The sequence below is a fragment of the Lithobates pipiens genome, unplaced genomic scaffold (assembly GCF_037356315.1).
Source record: "Lithobates pipiens isolate NorthernLeopardFrog02 unplaced genomic scaffold, aLitPip1_a1.2 Scaffold_10, whole genome shotgun sequence".
NCBI lineage: Eukaryota > Metazoa > Chordata > Amphibia > Anura > Ranidae > Lithobates > Lithobates pipiens.
In genome coordinates this window covers 28720208-28732468 of record NW_027507686.1, presented here as the reverse complement: position 1 = coordinate 28732468, position 12261 = coordinate 28720208, and the positions used below count along the sequence as shown (strand labels likewise).

Below are 12261 nucleotides of genomic sequence, written 5' to 3'. Positions count from 1 at the left end.
TGGCTGGCTGACACCTTGCTGTGGTTGGCTGGCTGGCACCCTGATGTTGGTGGGCTTGCTGGCTGGCACCCTGATGTTGGTGGGCTTGCTGGCTGGCACCCTGATGTTGGTGGGCTTGCTGACTGGCACCCTGATGTTGGTGGGCTTGCTGACTGGCACCCTGATGTTGGTGGGCTTGCTGACTGGCACCCAGATGTTGGTGGGCTTGCTGACTGGCACCCAGATGTTGGTGGGCTTGCTGACTGGCACCCTGATGTTGGTGGGCTTGCTGGCTGGCACCCAGATGTTGGTGGGCTTGCTGGCTGGCACCCAGATGTTGGTGGGCTTGCTGGCTGGCACCCAGATGTTGATGGGCTTGCTGGCTGGCACCCTGATGTTGCTGGGCTTGCTGGCCGGCACCCTGATGGAACACACTCTCCACTAAACACTAAACACACCACACATTACACACGACACACACACCACACGACACACACACCACACGACACACACACCACACGACACACACGACACACGCACCACACTACACACCACACACACCACATACACCACACTACACACTATAGGTTGATCATGTTGATGTTGGGGAATCCAGGCAAGAATACTTTCTTTCCTGGAATTTCCAATGCCTTGCCATCTATCGCTGACGGAGGAAGTCGAGAAGATGTTTCCATGTCCATGTTGGTGGGCTGTAAAATGAAAAAACAAATATGAGATTCTGTATTCATAGATTTCTGACCTGAGTAAATATCAGGATATTGCTTAAAGCCCAATTCCTGAAACAAGTATAAATTACCCTTGCAGTATTTGTGTGTGTGTGTGTGTGGGGGGGGGGGGATTTTGTGCCTAGGGGTAGAGGAATAAGGTATAATAATGTATTCCTTTCTTTGGACAGCCTTCATCTATGCAACCCGTCCCTCACAGACCTTCTCTAAAGCTTTCCCAGCCACGGTCACATTCTTACCCTCACATACAATGTAAGACTGATAGGCCTGTATTGTACATGATGATGCAGAGAGGTTAGGGCTAGGTCCCTCTTTCTCTGCCCCTAGAGTTTACAAGCAATAAAACATTAGAGTGCAGGGTGGGGTGGGGGTGGTGGTTGCCTATTGCGCAATCTATTTATTTTTTGAGTTGGGCTTTAACATTGACTAACTTCTTTAATACAACCTAGAACCTTCTTCCTCTTTCCATGCAGTGGAGGAGCAGATAGGATACAAATCTAGATGCAAACTACATGTCTGGTCCCATGCCTTCCACCACATCATGATGGTCAAAGTCACATGTCCTAGACACCCCAGACATTGTATTATGAACCATTGCACCTTCTCACTTCAACTATCACTCCCAGCTGTGCACCAATGGGGTTTATTTACTAAAACTGGAGAGTGCAAAACCTGGTGCAGCTCTGCATGGTAACCAATCAGCTGACATGTTTTTGTCAAAGCTTTATTGAACAAGCAGAAAGTTAGAAGCTGATTGGCTACCATACACAACTGCATCAGATTTATCACTCTCCAGTTTTAGTAAATCATCCCCATTGTGTCTGATGCCTAGAAAGTTACATTCTTATTTACTTCTCCCGTAGAAAATGAAATATTGACTGATTAGTCTGTGAGGTTTTCCTGCAGGCTGGGATATGTCTGTACCCCCTATATTAGCTGTAAGGACACAGCAATGCTCCTTACAGTGTGTAACAATCTTCTTTTTGAATCCTCATCCTATAAAGATTTGTGTACTTACCGGACCTACAGAGAAAGGGGGCCGTCCTTTCCCTTGTTCCATCGACTTCCAATTGATGAGCCTCATGAATGGATGCCGTCTTATGTCGCTGCCAACTCCAAGCCTCTTCTCCGGACATTTGCATAGCAGCTATAAAAGAGAAATTAAGAGTTATTTTGAGTTCATTTTGCACTTTTTAGAAAAGAAAAAAAAAACTTTGACTACAGTGCGTCTCCTCCTGGGCGGTCCTTTCACCCATTGGAGGATCATAGCATGTGAAGGCACATATATAGCCAAGTACAGGTGCTGGATGTCTTCTGACATGGATGGAATTCATATTATATTCCAGCACAACAAATCAGTACATGTTATGATGTGCCGCCATTAGATCGCTTCTAACTCCCTGAGATCTTTGGATTGGTGGTGACACTTAAAGTAGAATTACAGCCACGAGAAAAGGGAGGAGATTGGATATTTTTAAAGATCTTTTTTTCTTCTCATTAACATAATTTATCAGCACCGGGCGATAAAAGCAGTTTAATGAATGGAGTTGGAATGGGTTAGAACCCCTCTGTTAGGTTGTGGTTGCTTTCTGTGTCACCCCTTGGTGAGATTTCCATGTCCTCAGGACATGATATGAAACAAAATGTCTACAACAGGGACACAATGACGGCAGGTGATCTAATCCTCCCCACTATGTTCAAAACAATAATAAATGGGGAGGAGTTCTGCTTCAATAACCTCATACAATGTGCACATCAGCGATTGACCCCATGTGGCATCATCGTCTGAGCCCTAAGCCCCAGGATGAAGTATTCCCATTGGATCTTCACCATGGGATGAAGAAGCCAAACTACCCAACAATCCAGCTGACAACCAGAATTGGCAACACCCCTACATTATACCGCTAAAGCAGCAGCAGTAGGCCTAGAAACCTTCCCTGTGCTTCTTCAGAATTAGAAAATGTCTTGTACTTACTCCTCCCAGGAAGTGCTTCAGATGTTGGTCCATGTCCGGGGGGTAAACAGGATCTTCATAATTCACGGCCCTCCTGTATACCTGAGTGGTATCGTCACGGAATGGTACAGTTCCTGTGGCCATCTTGTATATGACAACCCCCAGTTGTCGGGTGCAAACTGGTAGAAGTCGCCGTTGATAACCTGCCAATCAGAGAAGAGAAATCAGTTACTTGGTTCCTACAAACTTACCATCCTTTTATAGGGGAAATAATATATATTCATTGAACGTGTATTCTAAGGGAGGCATTTACAAAGCATCAGTATGTCCTTACTGTGGCAATAGCGCTACTTTAATAAAAATGACATTTATAAAGCACAGCGGTGGAATTGGGTCTTTGAGTGCTATTACAGGGAATGGGTGTAAACATAAAAAAAAAAAACTTGAGCAAGAGCCTAGTCATGTGATTCACCCTAATCGAATCGGAGTTCTTTGTTATGCTAAGTATATAGAACTTCATAGGATACCACAGGCTCTACACAGTGGCATGCATTTAATGAATGGGCCGTAATTCTGCAGATTGTAACAGAGAGCAAATAGTGATATCTGCTCTCCAGTAGAAATCATTGCAACATTAACCTTGATGTAGCTTTTTAAAATTGTATATGTTTACTATTTCATATGTCCATTATTATAGATATTGTAGCTAAACTCGCTTTAAGCAAGAGGAATAGCAAAGAACAACCACTGTGCCCAACAGCTAACCAGGAGGCAGAGGCGGCATACGCAATGGCTGCCCCCATGGACATATATTAACCACTTCAGCCTGGACCATTTGGCTGGCCAAAGACGAGAGCAATTTTTGTGATTCAGCACTGCGTCGTTTTAACTGACAATTGCCTGGTCGTGCGATGTGGCTCCCAAACAAAATTGACGTCTCTTTCTTTTGGTGGTATTTGATCACCTCTGTGGTTTTATTTTTTGCATTAAAAACAAAAAAAGAGCAACAATTTTGAAAAAAAAAAAAAAGCAATATTTTTAACTTTTTGCTATAATAAATATCCCCAAAAAATATATAAAAACTAATTTTTTTCCTCAGTTTAGGCTATATATTCTTCTACATGTTTTTGGTAAAAAAAAATCACAATAAGCGTTTGATTGGTTAACCACTAGGGGGCTAGGAAGGGGGTTAAGTGTATCCTAGGGCGTGTTCTAACTGTTAAGGGGTGTGGCTATGAGTGGCACGTCACTGATCGCTGCTCCCTATAGCAGATGAACAGTGACAGGTCACTAGGAAGAACGGGGAGAAGTTGTGTTTACACTGACATCTCCCCGTTCTTCAGCTCCGTGACACGATCGCGGGACACCGTCGGACATCGAGTTTGCGGGTCCCGTGGGCATGATCTTGGAGCTTGCACGTGACCACACAACAGCAAGTTTAAAGGGACGTACCTCTACGCCCATTTGCCTATGCGTGCCATTGTGTTGACGTATATGTTCGTGCGGCGGTCAGCAAGTGGTTAACATATTTTTTTTAAATAATTTTAAGAGCTTAATGATTACCAATCAGGTGTTTTACATTGCAGGGTTCTGTATGCAATCTAAAATGTTTATATTACAAGTATCAGAGGGATAGTGATTGGATTGTGATATACTGAATAGATGAGGTCTAGTGATGGGTAAAAAGAGCGTGACTTACTTCTGGCGCTATGTATCCAATCATTCCGGCTACGCTTGTCACCTTCCTATTACCAAACAGATCCATTTCTGCCAATCCATAGTCTGCAATACGGACGTGACCTTCATTGTCCATTAAGATGTTTCTTAACTTGAGGTCTCTATGAACTATGCCACGTCCGTGGAGGAACTCAAGTCCACAGGCTATTTCCGCCACAATGAATCTATAAAAGAGAAAAAAATTGTATTCTGAATTAATTAAATTTTACAATCATTAGACTTAAGTATAAACATTATCCATGGGCAGGGGGAGGGAGTACCTGGCTCTATCCCATTACTGGTCCCACCTTTGAGCTTGTTTAGGTTACCGTACGGTCAGAGTTCTGGGCATGGCACCTGCTCACCATTTCTGGTTTTAACAGATCCCAGATTCTGGAGTCTCCTGGGAGAACCCATTGGTAGGATCCAGGCTGTAAACATGCTTGTCACAGCAATAGGCATGTGACCGGTACTATAAGACCCCAAGTCTCTCCTCTGCCCTTAACAGCATTCACAACACCGAGATCTGTGTTTTTGAATGATTTTGATTTCTTAAAAATGTCAGGTCTCAATGTCATCACATCCGTGGTACCATAGCGGAGAGCCGATCGATCACGATCACAGCTTTGTTCAGCTGTCTGACCAGCCAGTAGACGTGCCGGCTGGTCGTCTGGGTCTCCCGGTATGATGAGAGAGCCTGAGAAATCTGTGGTAGGTGCCGGGAGTGGAGGAAGTCCCCTCCTGCTGCATGTAAAACCAATCCAGCTGTTAGTTAGATCGGCACCTCTAAAAAGCAGTACCAGGGTTATGAGGTACCAGTACATCATTGGTCCAGAAGTGTTAACCCCTTCGTGCTGGTGGTATGCATATATGTGGCCTCTAGGTGGGTGGGAATTAACACTGAGAGGCCGCATATATGGGTGCCAGAATGTAAACAGAGCTGTCCTGAGGATGCACTCCCGGCACAGTTACTGCTGCCTAAAGGAAAGCTCCCGATATCTACATGCGATTGGGAGCTCTCTGATCATGTGACCACTGTCACAGCCAATCATGGCGGTGGTCACATGATCAGAAACCCAGCTCCATCTCCCGGCAAACCTCTTAGAGAACGTTACTAGGTGACTCTGGACTGTCTCCATCTCCTTCCCCACATGGTGCAATCACTGCCGCTTTGGAGAAACTGGGATTGCAGAATGCCATGTGTGTGAACAGTCTACTTGGAACACCAAACATACTATGATAATATAGCGTATCTAAGCTTGGGAGAGGCGCGTGGTCCCCAATTTTTGGCGGGACGGAGTGACATTACTCTAAAGTATCTACGTCAGATCTGGGTGGACTGATGTAGCTACGCATTCTAATGGAGTCCAATGTAATTCTAAACTCCTAAAAGCCTGGATTATAAAGCAACATATCTTATAAAGATTGCTTTCTATTCTATTCTCATTGTGGCGATGAGACTTACCTTATGACGGAAATGGAAAGAGGGAAATGTTTATTGGTGAAATCAAACAGATCCCCTCCAGAGACGTATTCCATAGCGAAACAGGCAGAATGGCGGGTCTGAAAAGTGGTGTAAAGTTGGGTGAGGAATGGACACCCTGCCGCCATCTGCATGACCTTCTGCTCTGTTTCAATGGCGCTACGTTGATCTGAAGTCTTCACTACAGACTTGATGGCCATGATCTTCTTGGTTGCGCAATGAGTTGCCAGAAAGACCTGAATGAAAGAAAAGACAAAAATCATTTTGTGTTCTAGGAAAGAACGGTTCTTTATTATTGGGAAAGGATGTAACTAGCATTGGGGAGCAATCAGAAGGAGTTATTGATGAAGGCTGCGAGGGGCGATGACCGACTGTCTTCTGATATCTATGACAGGGAGAGCTTTCTTCACTTTGTGTTCCCGACTCCTCCTCTCCATAAGGCAGAGTGACATCATTAAGTCTACCAGTAGCTGAATCAGATTTGAGTGGCTGGTACACATTGGCTAGTTACTGGGGAGGGGTTTGTTTTGTGGGTGGGGCTACTGATCTAGTTATAGGTGGGAAAATGAGAACTTACCTGTCCGAATCCGCCTTCTCCGAGCAGGCGGTGCAATATGAAGGGTGACTGGCTGTCGCCGTGTGATGGTATTGATTGGACATTTCCTGCTGTGACAAGTTTTATGCTGTTTCTAGTGTCACAGCTCGGGGGAGTGACAAGAGGCGGGACTTCTGCTGCTGCAATCCTCAGAGGCACTGATAGGGGGGCACTGCTGGCCACTGATATGCGGCACTGATGGGCATTGATATGTGGCACTGATGGGCACTGATACATGGCACTGATAGGCATCCCTGGGGGCACTGGCAGTGGTAGGCATTGTGAGTGGGCACTGATTGCCAGCTGCCTGGGCATTGATTGGCAGCTGCCTTGACACAGATTTGCATTTCCCTGGTGGTCTGGGGGACATACCTGGTGTTTCAGTGTGGATGGTCATCCTGGTGGTCCTGGGCAGGATCCGAGGGGGGGCAGGGCTGATTAATAATCAGCACAGACTCCCCCTGTTAGGAGAGCAGCCGATCGGCTCTCCTCTACTCACGTCTATCAGACACGAGTGAGAAAAAGCCGTTCAACAGCTCTTCCTGTTTACATCGTGATCAGCAGTGATTGGACATGGCTGATCACATGGTAAAGAGTCTCCATTGGAGGCTCTTTACTGAGATCGGTGTAGCGGCGTATCAGACTGACACACTGCACCACCACTCATCGCGATGCGCTCGGCGGCTGTTATGCTGCTGAACATCATATGACGCCCAGTCAGGATAACGCAACCACCGCCCAGCCGTCATTTTGCTATAGGCCGGGCAGGAAGTGGTTAAAGTGGAACTAAACCCTTCTTTCCTTTACAGCCATGGGAGCTGCCATCTTAGCCTCTGCTTGATCTGCAGCTGCCATGATGCTGCACATGTGATCAGATATGTCACCAGTCATTTGATGGCTTAACATTTCAGTTGAGAGCACAAGCAACTGTGTCAGTTAGCATTATTGACACGCTTCAAATGTTACTGTTGGGAATCTGTTAAATTTATGGGTTTAGGCCACTTTAAGCAAATCCTTTTGTGTGAATATTTGTTCAGTTTCTTACCTGGAGATCCTGCCAGTAACAGCATTTCCTGATGGGGACTTACAATGCTAAGACACTACTTTGCTATTAGCAGCAGCGTTGTCTTGCTGTGTGCACCCTGCCATTGGGCCATTGGGCTGTCTATCATGTATACAACCCAACAGCCAACTGAAGTAGCTTCCATGGCAGGGTGACAACGCTGATGTAAATTGTGGCTTAGGGTTGTCATCTGCAACAGGAAGTGGTGTTGCTGGCAGGATCTCCAGGTAAGAAACTGTGAAATTCAATTTGTTTTTTTATAAACTGTATACAGTGAGATATGATGCCAGATATACTCAATAATTGATTTTGGGTTTCCATACACTTAGGGCCCTTTAAAACTGATCAGTTTTTGATGCACTTTTGTTGTTTAACCCCTTGGCGTTAACTGCCGCCTGTCCTTTAAAGGATTTGAACTGCTGAAAGGCGAGGCAGGGTGGGGCTTATGGTCATGTGACCAGGGCCGGACTGGGAATAAAAACCAGCCCTGGAAAAAATTCATACCAGCCCCATTGCATTTTTTATACCAGCCCAACAGCAAACGCCATTATTTTCTTGTTAATGAAAGGGAAGAGCATGCATTTTAAAGCACATTTGAAGAGTGTATTTTATATATATATATATGTGTATGTGTGTGTGTGTGTGTATTATATATAGAGAAGACAAATATGAAAGCACATAGGGCCTTTTTAAAATGGGATTTCCCCTCACTTCCAGTTGTCTCATCAGGACAGGAAATTAATAGAAATCACTTGATCCTCATATTGTCTATTCTATATTAAATCTTGTCCCTACTGAAAATACATGTTTCCTGTTCCAAAACTAGTCATCATCATCATTTTATCATAATATCAGGAATATCATAATAAACATAATTATCAGCAAGTATTCGCTTCCTGCTAATTTATTACATATGTTCCTGCCACTGCTAACCAATCACATTGTTGCTACAGATGGTGAAGAAGGATGAGTTCTGTACCAAATGCCTTCAGACCGACTACCACCGAATGTCCGGAGGACGGCAGGAGGTAAGGGAGGACCTGTCATCTCTCGTTCCGCAGCCATCCCCACATATCGATGTATTAACGATCTTGCGCTTTTTTTATTTTTTGCCGTCAGGAATTTCGCACGTGGCTGCGAGATGACTTGGGGAGGACGCTGGACGATATTTTCCATGAACATATGCAGGAGCTCATCCTGATGAAATTCATCTATATCTGCCAATATGAGTAAGTGAGAGGACATTGGGGAAAAATGCTTCTTCTCATTCTTCTTTCTTCTTTTCCTTCCTTTCTTCTTTTTCTTTTGTTCTTTTCTTTTCCTTCCTTTCTTCTTTTTCTTCTTCTTTCTTCTTTTCCTTCCTTTCTTCTTCCTCCTCCTCCCCCTCTGGGAATTTGTATTGAAAAGGGGATGGTGATGTGTTTTCAGTGAGTCTCATCTTCAGCTATTATAATGTTTACCTAAAGATAGTTCCTGATAGGACACTTCTGATCCATATTTGCCTGGTTCTATTTCAAATTCAGCTTTGTAAGAGCTCCCTCTAGTGGCTGTTTTTTTCAAGCTGGGTAAAAGGTTCAAGTGCACCTGCCAGTAACTTTCCATGAATACATTTCTGACCTGTCATAATATACAAGAACACTATCATTTATCAGAAAAGTGTCACCTCGTCTACCAACCAACGTTCATAAACGATGCGGTATACAAGGGGTTAAAGCAAGCAGCAGCCATAAGCTTGCTATTTGTAGAGCCAGCAAAGGGCATTTTACATGAAAGTGATCCTGTTTATAATCACTTGTATAGGGCTCTGAATGGTACACCCTCCTCACCGCCACCACGTGCGGTGCTTCCCAGGCCCTCCCCTTCCTCAGGGACGCTCAATACTGCGGCAAATAGCTTTACACATTTGTTCCCTGATCCCCTTTAAGATGAATCCAGAAGAGATTTGTATTACCCAATTTCTTGGTTTACAGCTGCAACTCCTTGGTTACTGGAGCCAAGGATGCTGCTAATCAAGCATGACCTGTGCTTGATTAGCTGTAATGGAGGACAGAGGGAAAATTGGTAGTCTAATAGGTGAACAAGCCCCCTATGTTATTGCATTGGGCAGGTGACCGGTTCTCTTCCTTTGAGACAATGGGGTCTAGCCCCCCCTCAATGTCTCTATAAAAATGATCTATCACCTACCCAATGCAATAACATAGGGTGCTTGTTAGCCTATTAGACTATCAATTTCCCCACTGTCCTCCATTACAGCTAATATATTACCCATTACATATGGGGGGTATTTGCCCCTTGCAATAGCAATAAAGTTAAGTAAAGAAAAAAGTGTAAAAAATATATTATATAAAATAAATAAAAAATATTTATGTTTGTTTAAATAAATTAAATATATATATATATTAAATTAAAATAATGTTTTTTTACCCCCAGCATCTCCATAAAGAGGACCTGTCATCTGTCCAATGCTATTACATATGGGGGTTTGTTTGCCCATTGTGATAGCAATAAAGTTAAGTAGAGAAAAAAGTGTAAAAAAGATATATAAAATAAAAATAATTCATTTTTGTTTTTTACCCCCAATATTTCCATAAAGAGGACCTGTCACCTGCCCAATGCTATCATAAAATTAGATGATGTCATAAGTCTGCTGCAAGCAGGAGGGAGCGGTCTCCTCTCTCCCAGTGATCAGTCTATGTGTTGTAACTTTGTAGCAAGTAGGGGCTGATCTGTGTCAGACATATGTGGACACCAAATAAGTAGATGGTTGGCTTCTTTATCCTTTTTATCTTGTTCTTTTGTGTCTCTTTGCAGCAATTGCCTTACTTACCGCCGGATATATCACCCACCTAGCCGGCCGGATGATCTAGTAAAGCCTGGCTTTTTCAAGGGCACATATGGAAGCCATGGCCTGGAGATAGTCATGCTGAGTTTCCAGGGGATGACTGCAAAGGCCACAAAAATAACGGTGAGCAGGAGCCTGATGTGTTTTTCTATAAGGAAGAATATTGGATCCTGGGAACAGAGCTGGAATTCTTTCCTTTTTCAGACCTGCTGATGGGGAGGGGGGGGGGGGGGGCCGTGGCCATACACTGAGAGTATTTAATGTCTTCATGTCTGTATATTGATACTTTTGTCCAACTTTCTCTAAGCCCTGCTATTATCTAGAGGTAAGCCCCTCCCATTATTTAGCAGTCCAATGCCAGAGCCTACTGTAGAATTCTGGTGGGAGGGACTTGATTTAGGAATGGGCGGTATTTGCCTCACAGCCAGGTAAGGGTGGACTCTGGGACCCTGATGTAAGTGGAGAATCTGATTGGGACCCTAGTGTAAGTAGGGAGTCTGATGCGGACCCTGGTGTAAATAGGGAGACCGATGGGGACTCTGGTTTAAGTAGGGAGACTGATGGGGACCCTGATGTAAGTAGGGAGATTGATGGGGAACCTGGTGTAAGTAGGGAGTGCGATGGGGACCCTGATGTAAGTAGAGAGTCTGATGGGGTCCCTGATGTAAGTAGAGAGTCTGATGGGGTCCCTGATGTACGTAGAGAGTCTGATGGGGACCCTGATGCAAGTTGGGGGTCTGAAGGGGACCCTTATGTAAGTAGGGAGTCTGATGGGGACCCTGATGTAAGTAGGGAGACTGATGGGGACCCTGTTGTAAGTAGTGAGACTAATGGGGGCCCTGATGTGAGTTGGGGGCCTGATGGGGACCCTGGTGTAAGTAGGGAGATTGCTGGTGGCCCTGATGTAAGTAGGGAGCCTGATGGGGACCCAGGTGTAAGTAGGGAGTGCAATGGGGACTCTGGTGTAAGTAGGGAGACTGATGGGGACCCTGATGTGAGTTGGGGGGTCTGATGGGGACCCTGATGTAAGTAGGGAGACTGATGGGGACCCTGATGTAAGTAGGGAGACTGATGGGGACCCTGATGTAAGTGGGGAGACTGATGGGGATCCTGATGTAAGTAGGGAGACTGATGGGGATCCTGATGTAAGTAGGGAGACTGATGGGGACCCTGGTGTAAGTAGGGAGACTGATGGGGACCCTGGTGTAAGTAGGGAAACTGATGGGGACCCTGGTGTAAGTAGGGAAACTGATGGGGACCCTGGTGTAAGTAGGGAGACTGATGGGGACCCTGGTGTAAATAGGGAGACTGATGGGGACCCTGGTGTAAGTAGGGAGACTAATGGGGACCCTGATGTAAGTTGGGGGTCTGATGGGGACCCTGGTGTAAGTAGGGAGACTGATGGTGGCCCTGATGTAAGTGGGGAGCCTGATGGGGACCCTGGTGTAAGTTGGGAGTCTGATAGGGACCCTGATGTAAGCGAAGAGTCTGATGGGCCCTGATGTAAGTTGGGGGTCTGATGGGGACCCTGATGTAAGTAGAGAGTCTGATAGGGACCCTGATGTAAGTGGGGAGTCTGATGGGGGGCCCTGATGTAAGCGAAGAGTCTGATGGGGCCCTGATGTAAGTTGGGGGTCTGATGGGGACCCTGATGTAAGTAGAGAGTCTGATGGGGACCCTGATGTAAGTAGAGTCTGATGGGGACCCTGATGTAAGTTGGGGAGTTTGATGGGGGGCCCTGATGTAAGTAGGGAGACTGATGGGGATCCTGATGTAAGTAGGGAGAATGATGGGTACCCTGGTGTAAGTAGGGAGACTGATGGGGACCCTGGTGTAAGTAGGGAGACTGATGGGGACCCTGGTGTAAGTAGGGAGACTGATGG

At 45.4% G+C, this 12261-nt stretch overlaps 1 protein-coding gene across 2 annotated transcripts in view; it reads left to right on the top strand.

Annotated features, from left to right (window-relative positions):
- Nucleotides 1-12261, top strand: part of LOC143928551 (F-box only protein 31-B-like) — a 61297-nt gene that overhangs the window by 36302 nt on the left and 12734 nt on the right. For both annotated transcript variants that reach the window (XM_077453349.1, XM_077453350.1), the window contains 3 exons: nt 8490-8564; nt 8656-8765; nt 10348-10501. In XM_077453349.1, coding sequence (XP_077309475.1) covers nt 8490-8564; nt 8656-8765; nt 10348-10501 — 339 coding nt within the window. The remainder of the gene's footprint in view (nt 1-8489; nt 8565-8655; nt 8766-10347; nt 10502-12261) is intronic.